The sequence below is a fragment of the Hibiscus syriacus genome, unplaced genomic scaffold (assembly GCF_006381635.1).
Source record: "Hibiscus syriacus cultivar Baekdansim isolate YM2019G1 unplaced genomic scaffold, ASM638163v2 tig00110474_pilon, whole genome shotgun sequence".
Classification (NCBI taxonomy): domain Eukaryota; kingdom Viridiplantae; phylum Streptophyta; class Magnoliopsida; order Malvales; family Malvaceae; genus Hibiscus; species Hibiscus syriacus.
In genome coordinates, this window is record NW_024062753.1 from 1,400,334 (window position 1) to 1,420,291 (window position 19,958).

At 34.3% G+C, this 19,958-nt stretch overlaps 1 protein-coding gene, 1 non-coding gene and 2 pseudogenes across 2 annotated transcripts; 2 read left to right on the forward strand and 2 right to left on the reverse strand.

Annotated features, from left to right (window-relative positions):
- Positions 1-278: 278 nt before the first annotated feature.
- On the forward strand, positions 279-4,622 carry LOC120128160 (annotated as a pseudogene).
- Positions 4,623-12,335: 7,713 nt separating this feature from the next.
- Positions 12,336-14,580, forward strand: LOC120128167 (actin-101-like). The gene is made up of 5 exons (XM_039145921.1): positions 12,336-12,424; positions 12,897-12,964; positions 13,096-13,489; positions 13,607-14,220; positions 14,335-14,580. The coding sequence occupies exons 2-5, from the start codon at positions 12,908-12,910 to the stop codon at positions 14,398-14,400; spliced, it is 1,131 nt and encodes a 376-aa protein (XP_039001852.1). The 5' UTR covers positions 12,336-12,424; positions 12,897-12,907; the 3' UTR covers positions 14,401-14,580.
- A 470-nt stretch (positions 14,581-15,050) lies between these two features.
- LOC120128133 lies at positions 15,051-19,340 on the reverse strand (annotated as a pseudogene).
- Positions 15,725-15,889, reverse strand: LOC120128182. The gene has a single exon (XR_005516609.1). It is a non-coding gene; the product is annotated as a small nucleolar RNA snoR135 (small nucleolar RNA).
- Positions 19,341-19,958: the final 618 nt, after the last annotated feature.

Here is a 19,958-nt window from a genome sequence, read left to right on the forward strand (position 1 = left end):
TTTTATTATTTTTTCTACTAATTTTGCTATTGTTGAACACTTTACATAAAATGATAAAAACATTAATGTTTTAGATAAAAATAATAATGTTTTAATTAATTTTTTACCGATTTTCTTATTTAAATAATAACAAAATCAATAATATATTTTTAATTATATATTAAGAGTATGGTATTGTAGAACTTCCCCCCTAAATTGGGTATTAAACCTTTGAGAAAACGCTAGAAGGGGATTATAGTAGTCAAAGGGTAACAGATAAAACGGATCCACGTGCAGCGTCCGTGCCTGGGCTTCATGTTTTCATTCGAGTATCCACTCTCGACCACCTTTTGGCTTTGGCTTTTGCCTACATTTCAGTCTATCAAATCTTTTTCTAGGGATTTCAAATCTTCTGTTCATGTTCAAATAAAAAACCTTTTGTTTTGAATCAAGCATTATCGATGATCATCCGTTGATTTTTTTTAACCTTCTTATTTCCTGGAAGCGGAAATTCAGTTATTACCGATTACCGCCAAAAGTGTAGTGGCTCATCGTTGATGAAGATTACAGATTACCTATTGGGCTATTCGCCTCCTATTTGGGCGACTTTGATAGCTGGAGTTTTTGTAGTCGTCACGCTTTCGCTTTCAATGTATCTTGTCCTCGAGCATCTATATTCTTACAAGAATCCTGAGGTAAGCTCTTCGTTTTATTAGAAACTTTAGGCTTTCCCCCTTACTTTATACTGTTTCGTGATCTTGCTTTTGGATCGGCAGGAGCAAAAGTTTTTGATCGGAGTTGTTCTTATGGTTCCATGTTATTCTGTAGAATCGGTGAGTTCTTTTGTCAGATTTTGGCTTTTTTTTTGTCAGTTGAGTGGAAACTTTGAATCATGAAGCTAGTTGTTTAATTGAACTGTGTTCTAAGTTGTTTGATCAAAACATGTATTTTTTGTACCGTAAGATTAATATCATTAGGATGTATCTAGAGGTCAGATAAATTTCTTAAAAGAATGCTCAAAATTCTCTCCTGTTAGGTGGAATTTGGTCTTCTGGTGTATATGGTATGTACATCTTAGTGAAATCATTAGCATAAATGTTTTCTGGTCAACGCTGGAAACCTTTTGTTTCTGAGAATGCTTGCAGTGGTAAATTTTTGTTCTTAAGACTCCTGAAATTGAAATGCCATGGCCGACTTTTCAAATTTTAAAGCAAAAATGTGGTGTTTGAGATTGTTGAATATGCCTTGAGAAATTGTATAAAATAATTGGCTGGATCTTTTTGTGATTTGGTATTGCTAACATGCGTTGAAGGTGACGTTTGTTGGCTTTTTCACTTAATTTTTTAACTGGTGTGTTCATATGAAAATTTGATTTATATTCAGACACAGTACTTCAGCATGATATTTTGGCAGCATGTATCTAGTTCAATGGTATGCTTTTTGTTATCTTCTTTCTTGCTTACCCAATGACTTTTAACAGTTTGTATCTTTGGTGGATCCATCAATTAGTGTTGATTGTTCGATACTACGCGATTGCTACGAATCATTTGCCATGTATTGCTTTGAAAGATACCTCGTAGCTTGCTTGGGTATGTCCATTTCTAGAGCCTCGAAGTTCAACTAAAGATTTTATTTTGTAATTCTGGCTTGCAGTTTCTGGAATGGCATCCTATTTGTTTTGTCTAGATTCTTCTGATGTCTAACATGCAATGCCCCTGATTCATTCTACTTTAATGCTAAAAGAAAATATGCTATACTCTTTTGGTTTACTCAAGAAAGGTCCAGAATGTGATTATTTGCAGGCCCTTACCACTAGCATTGATGAGAAACTATGAATGGTCAACAGTCCACATTCTTCATGGTGGCTGTAGGCTATTTCCAGTTACCTGCCAATGGGTAGTTATGTTGTAAAATTGTCTGCTGCTAAGAATGTCATGCATTGAGTTATTGACATAACACCCACATGAAACAAAACACACAGACATGAACATACACAAAGGAAAAAGGTACTATGTATGATATATATTTCCTTTAAAGGTGATCAGAATAAGATTGGACAGTTGTGTCAAACTGAGTTTATATATGCTATTTTTCATGCATTTGACATTATGGTCCTAAAATTCTGGCAATAATTTCTATCAAAATATTTGGAAGACTAGTTCCTTTGCATGACATATGCATTTCTGGTTTATGGACGTTTCAGAGGTCCGTCATATAGCATAAATGTCAAAGTGCAACACTAGTATTTTAGCTCTGACAGCATTGGCTTTTATTAAATTATTGATTTTGCAATTTTCTTCTCTGTTACAGTTTTTTAACAGTTCATTTTTCAGAGTCAGGCTTCTGTTTACTTTTATGGCTAATGTTGAGAATTTTTCTGTTCTTCACTGCAATCTTCTTTAAATATCTGCTTTTAAGGTGGTGAAGAGAGGACTATTCAACTCATGAAAAACTAGGAAGTGCAAGTTCTAAAACTCCGCTATTGGACCTCAATTATGAACAAGGAACTGTTAAGCACCCTTTTCCCATGAATTATATCCTAAGACCATGGAAACTTGGTCAAGGGTTTTACCAAGTTGTTAAGTTTGGCATTGTCCAATACGTAAGTGGCCTTGGGTTTTAAGAAAATGGAATATTTTGTTTCTGTTGTTGTTCCCTATTTAACAGAGCTGTATGCTTTGTTGGCAGATGCTGATCAAGTCGTTGACTGCTCTTTTAGCAGTTATTCTTGAAGCTTTTGATGTATATTGTGAAGGAGAATTCAAATGGGGATGTGGGTAAGATGTTCTTAATGTAGAATGTTGAGTATGATAGTATGGATTTGTGCAAGTTATCAGTAGAAAAAATAAGTAATATTGAATGATTGTGATTTGTATTGATGTCTCTTTTAGAGCTTCACCTGCTAAGTAACAATCCTCCTGAAATAAGAATATAGTATGTTGTTTTACTTGTGAGCACAAGTGTTTGCTGAAAATATTCAAGGATTTTGTTGTTTCATTTAAGGTGAACATTAAATAGTGAAATAGAATTTTTGTAAATGACCCTGTTAAGAAATTTCTCATTATCTTGGCATTATTTCCTGATTTTCAGGTATCCTTATATGGCAGTGGTTCTCAATTTCAGTCAATCATGGGCTTTATACTGTTTACTTCAATTTTATACTGTCACAAAGGATGAGCTGGCACACATAAATCCATTGGCCAAGTTTTTGACTTTTAAAACTATCGTATTTCTAACTTGGTGGCAAGGTGTGGCAATCGCCCTTTTTTATTCTCTTGGTCTGTTCAGAAGCCCAATTGCAGAAGGCTTGCAGCTTAAGTCAAGTGTCCAGAATTTTATCATTTGTATAGAGGTAGTTGTCTCCATTTCTTCTTGGTAGTATTCCTGTGTACCAATGCCCATGCGAACTCTATAGTTCACCTATACGTTTTCTAATATGACATTTTGGTAAAAGCCTAGCAAATTCTACTAGTCTTTTTCTAATATGACAGTTTGGCATGTTGCGACATTCCTCCAGTACAGATGGGCATTGCTTCTATAGTTCACCTATACGTTTTCCCTTCCAAACCTTATGAGTTAATGGAAGATCCCATTCCCAGAAATGTTGCAATCCTTGGGGACTATGAATCTGTTAATTGCCCTCTGGTTCCTAATGAGGTTACAGAGGGTGTGCAACCCACTACGCAAGGCTTACCTCAGCCTGACATGAATGCCCGAAGTGGAATGACCATCAAAGAAAGTGTGAAGGACGTATTTATTGGTGGTGGTGAATATGTAAGTCTTCCGGTTATACTAATAGTATTATTTTAGATAATACGGTGCTTGTGGAGATGAGTGGTTTAAAAAATAGTCGGAAAATAATAATCGTTGTTATTGGTTCTCCAAAATAGTTTCTCTTCAGGAGTTCAAGTTGACGGGAATTGATTAAGTTGCTAACTAGCATCCACTATATAATGAAAACCAGAATTTTGTACATGTTCTTCCACTACGTTAGTTGGGGGCTTTTTTTCGAACATGTAATATGCCAATAAAAATTCCTTTTTCTTTCCTTTTTCTTTAGTATGGTGACATTATGATTGCTGAATGAATCTACTCTTTCCTGGTGCAGATTGTAAACGACGTAAAATTTACAGTAAATCAAGCAGTTGTGCCTGTTGAGAAGGGGATCACGAAGTTCAACAATAAACTGCATAAGATCTCCGAAAGAATAAAGAGGCATCGGAAACACAAAAGAAAGACTAAGGATGATAGTTGTATTCCCACAGCTGCAAGGAGGGTAGTCTGCGGTACCGATGATCCACTCTTAGATGGCAGCTTGAGCGATAGTGGAGTTGCATGGGGAAGGAAACGTCGTAGAAAATCAGGATATAGCAGTGTGGAAAGTTTAGGAGAAAGCAGCAGAGGTGATGAGAGGAATGGAGAAGGGTATCTGATTAGGGACCATAAAAAGGTTAAAGCCGAGATGAAATCTTAATTGTGGGAGGCGGCGGCTATATGACAATAAGACATGCTGGTGTGAGAGATTCAAAGAGACATCTCCCATACTAAGCTTGGCCCAATGCCATTGCATGAATGAAATCAAGCGTGGCTAATGCTTGGGAACCATTACCTACAAAAGTTTTCGACATAAAATCTAATAGCCGTTTATTTTCTTTTATGAATATACAGGTCATACATTTTGGCACTCATTATATGCAGTATTTTAAAAGAAACAAATTATCTAACTAACTTTTAAAAGATTTCCTCTATTTTTTAACATTTTAAAGTTCACGTACAATCCCAGTACCCCAAATAAAGAAAGAAATACGGCAGTATTCGAAAGGGGGAAGAGATTTATTCGCATTTTTCTAATATTCCAAGAGTTAGAGCTTTTAATCGATCTGAGAGATTGATGATACGGGTGGAGAAGGTAATTTGAGCGAGTCATGACTCGATGGCTTTAGAGGAAAAGAAGAGGAAGTTACAGTTCAAACGGTACGAAATCTAGGGTGAGTATTAGCCTAGAATCAACCGTTGCATCTTTCAAAATGTCCCAGCATATCGAGAAAGATTGATTTATAAAAGGCGAATCTTGAATGACGACGGACTCTTCAAAGCTATAGTTTGTTTCATTCTGTGCACAAGCATCTAATTAGGCTCGTCAGTTTCATGCCAATTTAATCCTGTCGAAGAAAAGTGGATCTGCCTTATGTCAGCTGTCTAAAAATGTGAACCGGATACAATTAGTAGACGTGCAACTCGTGTTTAACTGACGGCATTATTAAATAATTTGTGTTAACTAAAATTGTTGTATCCATGTTACCTTTGTATTGACAGGTATAATAAGGAACAAATAGTATTTAAGTTTAACTAGTATTAAAGCAATTTCGAACACAGACGATGTCAACCAGAGCGACTCGGGCATGGAATTAAGCAAGCAAGTAATGAGCTACATCAAGAGCCAATTTTAAAAAAAATACATACACATTTTCTGAAACTCGTTTACCTGTGGTCGCCAACACAATTTATATTCAAACTATCACAGTCAATCTGTAATGACACTTCTCATCCTGTTGCCAACCCCTGGATCCAAATTTATTAAGAGTTTCCAAGGTAACACAAAAGAAGTTATAAATTCTCAGATAACTCGAGCAGGCTTCTCAAGTTTATGGAATCAGCTGATATAAAAAAATCACCAAACATGACCTCAATGCTAATGCTCACACAACACGGTCCTTATCATTTCAGTTTCGAGAATAATGTTGGTGCAACCTACATTCCACCAAGTTGACATCAGGACAATGAGCATGATAGGAGCCAAATGGAGACAAAGCAAATAAAAGTGTACTTACACATTTATCAACACAAGACCAATAGTCAAAAAATTGACCAGTACAGTGCTTGTTCCCACTTTCATCACCTTGGATTCTCTTAATACATGCCTGTTGGAAAGCAGTAATCAATAAATTGCCAATCAATTCACCGTTACAGAAAATGTTCTGACCAAGAGTTAACAGAAGAAACAGAATTTCACAACAGGTCAAGTCCATAAATAAATTTAACTATTTAAGCATTCTAGAATCATTAATAAGCTTCAAGAAAAGATATGTGAACGAATGGTTTAGTCACACACTGGCATACCACTTTGAGTATAGTAAATACATGTGCATGTCAGAGTTAGATCTATCATTTTCATCAAATAATTTATGTTGACAGGCTTTTGCTTTAGTATGGATTTTAGAGAAATATAGAGTTGGGCCTGGCTCAATGGAAGAAAACAACTTGCATCACAAAAACTTCACACATATCCATGAAAGAAAATAAAACTTTATTCTCCAAACTAAAAATAATCCCTGAAGTACTTACTACAAGGCTCTACCAATCAACTCAAAACTCAGGCATAATCATAAGAAAACAATTCAATGAAGTGCAATGCAACTTTGAAAAAGTGACTAAAAATGCTAAGGGCTCCTCTAACAAGTACACAATAACTAATACAACAGGAAATTTAACAGTCAGCAGAAAGAGGACAGACAACAAATCAGCAATGCACAACCAAAATCCCATTACTAGAAGTAGAAAACACCACCTCATGAGTTTATACTTCTAACAGCAATTATCAAACTCATATCACCGAAAGAATGATAAAAGGATTTCAGTAAATCTAGCTCCAATTTCAGAAACATCTAAGCTTATTAAGAACCTCATATGAACGAAGTTGTCTCACACACTTAGGCTTGCAACCGTCTTCAAGATACTTCCTCGGGTTAGCAGGTTCCACGTCCGCCCTAAAATAATTTTAAAAGATAAATAATTGAAATAAAGACATTGTATTTGAATACACTATTTTTTACAGATAGAAAAAATAAGGAATAGGAAACAAGATATGCTTAAAATGGATGAGAAACGATACACTTACATTGCAAATGAAGTCGAATACTTAGCAGAAAAGAGAATTTTGGAGATCGCCTAACTAGCATACAAATAAATAACGGAGTCAATAAAATCTTAAGCTGAAGGTCAGCAATCCAGTAGACATCCAAAAACCTAAACAGAAAACTAAATATTGAAAATTTAAAAAAAAATCTCATTTGAAAAAAAAATAAGGAAAATATTAAACATTCTCAATACAAAATCCTAGATTTACAGATCAGTAAGAACAATTTAAGTGAATAATTGATGATGATCGGTTGATTAAAATAGATTCATCCACACAAAAGATAATAACACTAGAAAAAAATACAAGGAGAGTACCTTCAAACAGGTCAGGAGGATGGGATCTCACATATGGCGAACCCTAATCACAGAAAACGCGAATATAAGTGTGAGTTTAATCGGAGGTGTTTAAAGTGCGCCAAGTGCGTATTGCGCCGCACACAGGTGCAGCCAAAAATTATGGGCTTTCCTATATGAGGTGAGAAAAAAGTCTTTAAGTGTGGTTTAAGGGCCCATTGTAATACCATGTGATTGGGCTGAAAACCAACATGAAAAAGTTCAACCAAAACGAACCGTTTGGACAAAATGAAAAAGAAAACTCTATTCTATTATTATTATTATTAGAGTTAATTGCATATGTACACAAACTATAACCCTCATTTAAATTAGTTCTTAAACTTTTGAATATTAAAATTTCATCTTAAAACTATGACTCTGATTATAAATTAGATCTTAAACTTTTAAACATTCTAATTTCATCCCTAAATTATGACCCTCTTTATAAATTAATCCTCAAACTTTTGAATATTCTAATTTCATCCCCAAATTCATCCAAATATGTAATTAGTTTTCAACCATAATTTAACCTAAATTTTGTTTTTTTAAATATATAGTTATATAACTTGGTCTAATGATTTTATTAACAAGAGATGTGATTAGTATATACATATAGTTTGGGATCAAATTAAAATATTTAAAAGTTTAAGAACTAATTTAAAATGATGGTCAAGTTTTAGGATGAAATTGAAATATTTAAAGGTTTAGGGACCAATTTAAAATAAGGGTCATACTTTAAGGAATATGATGCAATTAACTCTATTACTTATACACAATCAATTATTAATACTCGACATTTGAAAATTTTATATTGTTTTAATTATTCATTTTCCTTCAGTTATCAAGCTTAAATATAATAAACTCGTGACTATTTCTATTTATAATTAATTTTCTTTTGGTAAACTACAAGATTAATTACTTTTGTTTAAGTTTTATATATTTTTTATTATTAAATTTAAAAATATAATATTTGATAATATTTTATTTTTATTTAATTAATATGTGGTCATTCAGAGTTAATTATTATTAAGTGATTGATGACGTGATAAAGTGAATATATAAAATTAAACAAGGTAAACTATATAAATAGTCACTAATATTTTAATAAGTTTTTGTTTATCTACTAAAATTTATCCTTTGCAATCTTACCCTTAGTACACCCCTTCTTGCTGTTCATCTTCCCCGTTGATCGGAGCAAGGTGTAAGCGTAACTGCAGCGCAAATGGACAACGAATTAAAGAAAGCTTATTGGCCTAGTTTACCTAAAATTTCGGAGGCTTTGAAGTACTTTTTTGGTATTGAAGGTGGTGGTGGAGCTTCAAAAATCTACACCGGAGAAAAAATGGACAACGAATTAAAGAAAGTTTATTGGAGAAAAATCTTAAACGGTAAAGAACAAAGAGGGATCAGTTTAATACACATAAACCAGACGGTATATAAACAATACCTTCTTGTTCAATGGTCTTATTCTGAACTTCGGAATTTTAGCCATCATTTCTTCCTCAAGCTTTGCGGTGCTCTTCACTCTAACTGGGCACATCCTCTGTGTTGTTTCGAATTCAAGCTCTTTAGGCCTTGTCAATTTGAGCGGTGGCAACGGGATAGTAGCAGCATTATTAATCTGATTAGTTAGAAAGATTTTATGAAAGAATAAGGGAAACAAGGGCGTGTTAAGAAGCAAATCGTTGTCGGAGCCAAAATGAAGTGATTTTCTTCTTTTATATTTGATGAACTGTGAGGGGGTGAAAAATCTCTGTTAGATGATTGGAAATTTTATATCATTGTTGCCATTGAAACAAATGATGTACTTGTTCTCGAACATAGGACCTCAAGGAAAGCAGAAACAAAATTTCACAAGAAACAAATCTTTCTATGCAATTTGTCAACAGTTTTAGCAGTGGAAGAGCTCATGTTGGAACTGCAACTGGTAAGGTCACATTTTAACTTTTGGAGAAAGTTATGAAATTTCACATTTAGGATATGAGGTATAGAGGGAAGCAACAAAGAGATAACCCTTTAGAGAAAGTTACAAATAACAGTAGATAAAACATGCAAAGGTGAAGAAGCATTTAAGCGCCTATCTCGGTCTTTCTCCATTTAATTTCTGACGTTTAATGGCTTGGTTTTCTAGAGCCATATTATGTTTACACCTTGCTCCGATCAACGGAGAAGATGAAGAGCAAGAAGGGGCTTACCAAGGGTAAGATTGCCAAGGATAAATTTCAGTTGGAAAAACAAAAATTTACTCAAATATTAGTGATTATTTGTGTAGTTTATCCTTTTTTTAATCTTATATATTCATTGTGTCACACCAAAAATCTCTTAAAGCCCCGACAATATTACATCTTAATTAAATAAAAAGAAAAAGTGACCAAATATTATATATTTTGAATTCAAAGAAAAAAATGTACAAAATTTAAATAAAAATGATCAATAATGTAATTTACCCTTTTCTTTTTGACTTATAAAAGCAATAAATAGTTCATTGATAGAAACAATTAGGTATTTTCATTACTTATCTTTCAAAAAAAAAATCAATTTTGGTTAGCTGCTTAGTCTATCTTGGGTTGCTTAAACAGTTAAACATGATTAGTCAGCTAATTGAATTAAAGAAAATTAAATTAAGCGAGAAAATCGAAAATCAATGTAGTTAAATACCTTGTATATATAGAATATTCTCATCATCGAGAGATTCATCCATCAAAGTTAGGTATGACACGAGTTAATTCAAATTAATCAGGACAAAGTCTTGAAATCGGAAGGTAACAAAAAATATTTATATAATAACGTATTGTCAAAATATAAAAATTTTGTGAAAAAAAAATATGTTAAACAAATCAATCTTATAATAGATTTATTTGATATTTGATGTGAAATAAAAAATAAGTAATTATACTAAAAAGTTATATAATTTTTTAATTAAATTAATTAAACTTTTTTAACTTTAAAAAACTTCAAAACTAATAGAAAAACGCGTGAGATCACAAATAAATAAATAATTATTGTGTCATAAAATACTCACCGAAATAATAATTCAAAATGTTAACATTTGAAGAAAAACTGAAGACTTCATTTCTCAAGAACACATTCCATTACTAATTCCTTAAAATTTTAACACTGAATAATTTTTATTCATTAAAATATTAAATATATGTTATTCTATTTATTTCTATTTTACTTGTAAAGTTAGTATTATGATTAGAGAAATTTAAGTAAACTAGACATAAATATAATTAAAAAATTATAAGTAAAAGAACCCTAATTATAACTAAAAATTTTGCAAACTTCCCCAAAAATCACTCTATTTTTTATTTCTATGTCAGGCACCTATGCAGGTATATTTCCTGATATAACATCCTTTTCAGAAAGGCGTGGCCCCTGTACCACACCTTACGCTGATGTGGCACCACGTGGGGTAAGGCGCGGCTTATGCATCGTGCCTTATGCTGACATGGCGCCACGCTGGATAAGGCGCGATGCATGGGTTGCGCCTTATGCCAAGTAGGGTAAGGCGCGGTGCATAGGTCGCGCTTTCCTGCCATCTGACACACGCGTCAAATAGGCGCGGTGCATGAGTCGCGCATTTTATAATTGTATCCCCATTTTTCAGCTTTAAAGCGTTTCCTCTCGGCTATAAATAAAACGATCACCCCGTAAACTTTCACACAACAATCCTCTCAACCGAAAACATCAAACAACAATCCTCTCAATCCGTAAATATCACCCGACAATCCTCTTATATTTGATTCAGAAGTTCGTTCAATCTTTCGTTGTAAAATAATTTTTTATAATAATTTTTTATAATTATATATGTTTATTTGAAAAAAATATTGTATTAATTGTTTTAAATTAATTTTTATGGTTGTAAAATTGGAAAGCAGGAGCATAAGTCAAAATATTTTTACCGATACAGTAAAATATAAAATTATATTATTTAAATTATTTACGTTTATGTGTAAAAAGATTATTACGTTATATTTTAATCCATATATTATTTATTTAATTAGGCTTGTTTCAGTTTTTTTAGCATATATAAGATTGTCTCACTTTCAAACTCTAAGAATGACGCGAATTTCAACTATTGTTTATTATGATAGAAAAATTCGGGAAGATGAAACCGACATTGTTTTCGTATCAAATCATTATATTAAAATATCATTCAAGAAAAATATAACTCTTAAAGAGCTGATAACGAAGATTTCAATAAAGGTTCATGTTGGAAGTATTAGAAGAATGTCGTCGCTTCAGTACAAATTTCCAACATCATTGTTTTCGTTAACTTATATATCGTTCGAACTTTCAAACAATGATGACGTTGAAATGATGGTTGATTCTCAAAATCATTATTCAGACGTTAATACGGAAATGTATGCAAAGTTTGTTGAAGTGTGTGATTTTCGGGGTATGTCATTAAACTCTCACCATGAGCTGACTAAATAAACTGATCAAGTTGACAACCCAACTACAATAATGTATAATAATTTAATGTCATAATAAAAAATCTGCATCATCCCATCAATTTCAATGAAAAGACCTTCATTAGCTTAAAATTTGAATCATTTTTGTTGTTATTTTGAATATGATTAATATTGAGTGATGAAGTGATCACTTTATTATTAATTTTTTATAATTAAAATATTTTTAAATTTATAATGCTTAAAATAAACATCTAATCACACTTAAATGATAATGTAGTTTACCAAAAAAATAAAGGAGTAGTGGGGCCAATTCCAACCAATATAGAAGCAGTCATTGATTGATAGACATGGTAGGCATGAGGCACCGCCCACCCTAACTTTAGCCGCCCTGTTGTTAATGTCGCATTAAGTCTAAAGAATGTCCACCTCATACCTGACTAAACTCCACATCGGCTTTTGGACGGCTACGCATCACTTTGTCAGTTTGTTTGGATTCGGACACAAATCCAGCAAAACACCTCTGTGTAAGAGATTCCGTTTTAACTTTTTTCTTTTCTTTCCATATGAAAACTTTTTTTAATCAGCTGCCAAATAGGGCTGAATTTGGGTTGAATTCCATGTACATCTCTCTCTCTCTCATTTGTGCTATATATAAATCAGAGTATTATACTATTATCCAACATTTCACTTATACACCCAGCTTCTCTGTTGAAAAAATTTAATTTTCCACTCCTTTCAAGAGCCGCAGAGAAGATTATCGTTTTTGCTTAAACAAGGTATTGTTTTTTTTCTTCTAATCTATGTCTAAATATTTCCGGATATCTAATGATATCCCTTGTGATCCCTCTTCCTAACGGATTATTGGATGTCAAATTGTCAACTTTATACGTGTTTATGAGGTTTTCTCAGCGTGTCAAGTTGATCTCTTTACAGTTCATCTATATCTTGATGAAGTTTTGATTGGTTTTTGTAAAGATTCTGTAGAATCTAGTATAGGATCATTAGTTGAGTATGTTGTAATAGGCGTTTAATTCTTGGGTAGTTTCAGTTTTATGCTTTCTTCAGAAATTGAGCTCTTATTTAAATTTTATAGGAAGTTTATGCTTTTAGTAATTTACGTGCCATAAAGAGTAAAGATGAGATATGTACAGACTTAAGAAATACATTTGACTTGTCGTTCTTTGAATTTAGCCTCTTGGTTTCCTGGATATATAGTTTGATTGAACATTAATCCATTTCCTTGTCCAGGCTAACTAGAGATGGCTGATGAGGATATTCAACCTCTTGTTTGTGACAATGGAACTGGAATGGTTAAGGTTAGTAAATCGTCTTTATGATGTTTATATTAAATTTATTTTTCTGTCGTGCATTGGGTTGGTTTTGTGTTTTTTAATGCAAATATGGAAATATACAAATGTTGAAGCCTGCTTTGTCTTTATACTTGCAGGCTGGTTTTGCTGGAGATGATGCCCCAAGGGCAGTGTTTCCCAGTATCGTTGGTCGACCACGCCACACAGGTGTGATGGTTGGAATGGGTCAAAAGGATGCTTATGTAGGAGATGAAGCCCAATCAAAGAGAGGTATCCTTACCTTGAAATATCCTATCGAACATGGCATTGTTAGCAATTGGGATGACATGGAGAAGATTTGGCACCATACTTTCTACAATGAGCTTCGTGTTACTCCTGAGGAACATCCAGTACTTCTTACAGAAGCACCACTTAACCCTAAGGCTAATAGGGAGAAGATGACCCAGATTATGTTTGAAACATTTGATGTGCCAGCTATGTATGTTGCTATTCAGGCAGTTCTTTCGCTCTATGCCAGTGGTCGTACAACAGGTATCTTTTTAGGACAAAACTTGATTTGCTTCTACTTTAGCTGTTATCATTTTGCGTTTTTCTATTGATGCTATGGAAATTGGCATGAAGAATTTATATATATATTTGTTTGAATAGGTATCGTCTTGGATTCCGGTGATGGTGTGAGCCACACAGTGCCAATTTATGAAGGCTATGCCCTCCCCCATGCTATTCTCCGGTTAGACCTTGCTGGCCGTGATCTTACAGATTCCTTGATGAAGATCTTAACCGAGAGAGGGTACTCTTTCACGACAAGTGCAGAACGAGAAATTGTTCGTGACATTAAAGAAAAACTTGCATATGTTGCTGTTGATTACGAGCAAGAATTAGAGACTGCCAAGAGTAGCTCTGCCATTGAAAAGAGTTACGAATTGCCTGATGGTCAAGTGATTACAATCGGAGCAGAGAGGTTCCGTTGTCCTGAAGTACTCTTCCAGCCCTCTTTGATTGGAATGGAAGCTGCCGGAATCCATGAAACTACATACAACTCCATCATGAAGTGTGATGTCGATATCAGGAAAGATCTATATGGAAACATTGTGCTTAGTGGCGGAACAACCATGTTTCCTGGTATTGCTGATAGGATGAGCAAGGAAATCACAGCGCTTGCCCCTAGTAGCATGAAGATTAAGGTGGTTGCACCTCCTGAGAGAAAATACAGTGTCTGGATTGGGGGATCTATTTTAGCATCTCTTAGTACCTTCCAGCAGGTAACTTTACTGCTATGTTACCTAGTCTGCTTGGTCCCACATTTGTGTTACATGCATATATATGCGTTTCGACCTCCATAACTTATTTTTTTTCCTTCATTTTTCTATGCGCAGATGTGGATTTCCAAGAGTGAGTATGATGAATCCGGACCAGCCATCGTTCACCGGAAGTGCTTCTGATTTGGATTCTGAAATCTGTATTATTCAGTCCTTGTGTCTTTGTCGATTCATTTTGGTTGCATTCGGAAGCTTTTTTTTTTGGGTTTATCCATCTGCTATAAGATATTGTTTGCATTGAGTGGCTTTTCATACTATTTTTCTGTTAGGCCAAGAATTATATTCTTTTCGGGGCTTTTCTGATATCTATTGTGAGTTTTTAAAATTTATTGTTTGATTAGCAATATATATGATTAGAACCAGAAGTAATGCTTTTTGTTTGAATAAAGTTTAGTTCTAAAACTGTTTTTATACTTTTTTTTCCTGCGTATTTAATATCACCTTAATAGTCATTCACAAATTTACATATTAATAAATAATAGGACTACATTTTTCTGAAGAAATGGAAGGACCTTATTTTACAGGTAAGACTGACAAGCGAAATTATGTTTCTTATACATGTCCGCATGAACTATTTTCGTATCAAAATTTATAAGACAAATTCGTAATTTTTCATAATGGCAACTGTTATTTAGATTATAATGTTATAAGTAGTTGGCATAAATAGAGCACATATCAAATCTAAGCTAGAGATGGGTTAACGATGAAACAAAAAGCAAAATCTTGCCAAAAATGAATGCTACAACAAAAACTAAAAATACAAAAGACCTCGTATACGTTTGACCTGCATTGTCTAGATCATGGCTGCTCAGCATTATCAGGGACTGGACTAGTGTTTCCAGGCTCTGCTTTGGCCGTCTCATCTTCCCTCCCACCATTATCATCAACATCCAACACATCATCCATCATATCATCCTCCCCGACATTGATATCTTCCACATCTTCCTCATCTTCATTGTTGTTTCTACCAGGTATTTTTCTCTTCTTTGGACCATGCTCCAGTCTGTGGCTATCCAATTCTTTGTCCATGGTTTCTTGTAGGTTCATGTCACTGTTTGCTTTCCTAGCTTTTCGGGCATTTTGCCACCTCTCCAGCTCCTTTTCCACGTTTCCAACATACTCCTCCTATCTGTTTTTGATATTTAGATTATTCCTCCCTGCTAGCTGCCTTCCATTCTAGAAACTCCTGTTATGCAAACGCAAATATATACATCCCATGAACATTAGCATCACATATTAATCAAAGACTACATACAAGATTTACACAACCCCAATGCCCGAAGCCCCTCTTTTCACCGAGTGTAACCATGTATTTTTTCCAATTCAAAGTCTACTTTCCCTCAAGTTTTGAGTGCAACAATTTCAAATTCCGATTCAAGTATTTCAAGGAAAATTCTGTCCATATTAGTTTCCTCCTAGAAGAGGAAACAAAAAACAGGTCAAAAAGAGGTGTGAGGAAGATGATTGTTAATGTTTCCAATGATTGGGATGAAAAGCAACTGCCCAACTTCCTCTTACAATTGATTTTGCAGGGAACTCGTTTCCTAAAAGAGTGCATTGATGTTCCCTCAGAGTCATAACAGATGGTTTTTCTACCCACACCCCCAAAATTAATTTCCAAAATACACAAGCTCTCAATTATTCCATTTTTTTTGCGGGGACCACAAATTCGGCTTACTAAAACCTGAAATTCCCTTCTTTGAAATTCAGGTTTTGGTAAAACCGAATTTATGGTCACCACCAAAAAATGGGTATTCAAGAAAATAATTGAAAGAGTAGGTGGGTAAAAGAAATTGATACACACTATCCCTGCCCCTCTAAAAGAAAGACCGATAGCCCAAGAAAAAATGACACCCTAGCTTCAGGAAAAAAAACGGGGAAGAAAGTTGGTTTTTCTTTATATGCTATAACGTTTTTCAGTATGCCTTAAGAAATAAGGAAGAGAACCTACTTGTTCTTTTTGCTGCTCATCTTTGGCCGCATCTTCATACAATGGTTTAGTTGGCAAATAATTTATTGGAGGCTCAGTTTTGGTCCTGAAACACATTCAAGAAGCAATCAAAATTAGTTCAAATTTATCAAAGAACTATTGCAATCTACCCAGAAAGCAGGAATTTGTCTTTGGATGCTTCAACACAAATATACACTTGAACAGAAACTTATCCGTCTCGATGAAATTGTGAATATGGATACTACTCGACCAAAGTTAAAAATAACCTGCAACGGATGGGTATGCAGAAAGGGTGTTAATGCTAGAGTCATTCACTGCCAAAGCAATATTAAAGTAGAAAAGATTTTACGCCCCAAAGGCGCCGACACCACACCATATAATACTAAAATTGATAATACATAAATGCCTTATAAAATTGCTAAGCTTTTAGTGGGGCTCACGCCACTGAAGAAACAACAACTCCAGCTTCTTTTCTTCAGCCTTGGCAGCCACACGAGCTCTGAGAGTCTGAAAACAGAAGCAGAAAGCAATAAGAACTATTTACTTCCTTCTGCATTGAACACTAACGGCAATAATGTTCAATGACAAACCAGACCTATCTTCCTCTTTTCTGCAATCTGTTCACGCTCTTGTTGCCTCAGCTTCTCACTTTCTACACGAGCTCTTTGCTCAGCCTACAAAGAGATCCAAACATGTGTAGTCAGGTGCAAAAATTTTATAGTAAATTCCCAAACTGTCCAATGTTTATTTATTTGTACTTGAGACATGTAAAATTAGGAGTCTCACTCTCTTGGAAACAATGTCACCAAATGTTTTTTTAATAAATAAAATGTGAAGAGTGAGATTTTTTATTATTAGCGTACATAAATTGTCCCATACTTGGGCTGTTTATTGTTGAGGCTTATGTTAAGAAAAGGCCCGTTGAAATCCAAAACCCCACTTAAATCACAGCCCATTTATAAGCTTTTAGTCTTTTCCTACTATAAAATTAACTCTTTTTTTTTCTTTCAAATCATGTCCTATCAATTAGTATCGTCATCGCCTCTACATTTACTAACCACTTTCTAATGAAATTCCCATTTCTAATGCATTCAAAAGCCACTTTCTGTGTGAAGTTTTTTGTCAAATTAGTCCTCATTCAAAAAAATGAATATTTCTAAAAAATCTTAGAAAAATAACATGAAGAAACAGTTTGTTATGTTAAAATTTCACTTTGATCTTTAAAAATAATGGTATTATTTATTATTATACAAAATTATGGAGAAAATGCAAGAACTCCAAACTTTCTACTGCAGAAATATTTTAGACATGTATGTCTACGTAGGATGGAGCAAACTCCCCCGAAAACATTCTGGCCAGAAAGAAAACACACGCGCACACAACTTATTTGAAGTGAAAATGGAGGTCTGGGATTTATATCAAGCAAATTGCTCCTCCGAATCCAAATAATATAAATGGTCAAAAAGACAGACTGAAGCTATGGGGTTACCTTACTGTTGATGATATATACATTAAACATGTTCAAACCTACTCTGTCTGTCATCATTTTTTTTTGTTTACAGCAAATAATGGCTGCTTTATTTTTAGAACTCATGCAAAAGATGTTAAAGAAACTGAAGATTTCATGGATGAGAAAACTCTAACCTTCAATCTTACCTAAGGGATGATATTGATCAGGATATTACGTTGGTTGTCCACCTGAACTTGTGTAGGTTATATGCATTGCCTGCAAACTGGTTCCAACAACAAATTGAAGAGGAAGCAAGACAAGAAAGATATTACAGTGGTGGGCTTGGCAGTTGCAACATACTTGAAGCAGCAATAGATAAGAAATGTAAAAGGATCAGAGGCATAAAGAACATCACGTGGTTAATGAATGAGTATTTGATTCATTAATATCTCTTAAGGTTTCTCAGTGACATATTTACAGAGCCTGTTTGACATACTGGCCGCCTCCACTCCCAAGGGCCGATCATTTCAAAGCTGTACTGGTGGAGGTGGACAGAATGCCAAATTGCCTCTGCAACTAGGTCTCTCAGAATCCCCATAGAGCTGGAAATGGCTAAGAAATTGGGAAGATAAAAGGATAGATTTGCTCGTAATACTAAAAAGAGAAATGCAGAAATTGGCCTTTGAGATGAGAACCCACTTTCGATCTTGTCGAGTTTATTGTTGTGATGAAATTATTATGTGAATCATTTGTACCACCTGAACCTGATGCTGATGAATACGGTGGGTGTTTCCCCTTTATCACCTTTCTTTCCTCGGCCAATGTTCAATGGAAATTTGCATGCACCAAACAACAAATCTTCTCTGCTTTTATCATTTGTTTCTTGGAGAGAGAATGAAAACCAACAGTTTTAACACTGCAACCTTAACAAAGCAAGCTATATGTTGTTGACTGTGGCCTGTGGGGGCCTTCATGCGTGTCTCTTGATACTTTTTGACGTGTTGCAAAAGAAGGATACAAAAATGGGACTCTATTTGTCTGCCACTCAGCCTGTCCCAGTTCAAACTTCTTCTATGACGAGGATGAGTTACGAATTACGATTGTGCATTTACAGGTGTCATACAGATCTAGACTCCATACATTGTCACAAAGATATCCATAAATTACTAGGAAATGGAGAGATTGGGATGGGAAAGGAAAAATGGACTTTGACAACACCCCAGAATATATTTATAATTATATCCTTATCCTAAATTTTACATTTCAATTCCTTTCTTCCTCATCGTACCTATAAGATCTTACTGTCATTTCGCAGACCATATAAATTATATATATATATATATATATATATATATATGTATATATATATATGTATATATATTGGCTACTTTAACTAAATTTTAGCCATGCCCCATCGATCCAAATAAAGTTCGAGTCTCCTACTGGCTGGTGTTGAGAGTTACCTGAAATGCTACCATTAAAACTAAGGACCATCTAAGTATTTACTTTGCAAACCATTCCCAATAAGGGGACTTTGATCTGCAACAATGTTCTCAACAGGGTTCTGCTCTCCCCATACATGCCTGCATCTAGATATCCAAGCTCAAAGAGTTTATCAAGAATTTCAACATCTGTCGGACCTGCAAAGACAACATCAGCCATCATATCACCATCAGGAGTAAGTTTATGTAATCATTGTTGCCATCATTCCTTGATATTAGGTCGAGTGGAACAGGACCATACGAACTTTTTAGTTTTCTTACAATTCAAAAAAGACCAACGCAATGGGTGAACAAGAGTAATAACACTAAATCTAAATGTAGGCCAATCTTGTCCTGGTAAAACTTAACCAGTCATATAAAAGTTATGGTGGATTATTATACAAGGCGTTTTTCTATTCTCAAAATTTTAAAAATAATCACACATAATGTGTTATGCGATTCTTGAAACAGATTTGACTGAATACTAGCTTTGTATTCTACAACTACAAAACATTTCAGTAACTTTTGAGAACAAAAATATTATCGTAGTACTACTCAGATTATGAAAATGCCACTTAACACCCTAGCAATTTAATTCAAAACCATTTATAACCGATTATCCTTGTTTTAGACCACTGTCTGATTGCAAAGCTTATTAAAATAGAATGCCTTAGGACAAGTAGTTTCCCAGGATTTTCAGGAGGCAAGTTCAGTTTTAAATGATGTTAAGAAAATACGTTTTAGATGCAGATGCTGGGGGCATAAATAATGTCGAACCCCCATCAATGCATCGACGATT

What these genes read in the sequence shown, in the direction of transcription:
- LOC120128167 (XM_039145921.1), top strand. Translation starts at nt 12,908, where the DNA reads ATGGCTGATGAGGATATTCAACCTCTTGTTTGTGACAATGGAACTGGA. An exon ending in TGCCAGTGGTCGTACAACAG is followed by an intron (nt 13,490 to 13,606) that starts GTATCTTTTTAG and finishes TTGTTTGAATAG; the next exon opens with GTATCGTCTTGGATTCCGGT. An exon ending in CTCTTAGTACCTTCCAGCAG is followed by an intron (nt 14,221 to 14,334) that starts GTAACTTTACTG and finishes TTCTATGCGCAG; the next exon opens with ATGTGGATTTCCAAGAGTGA.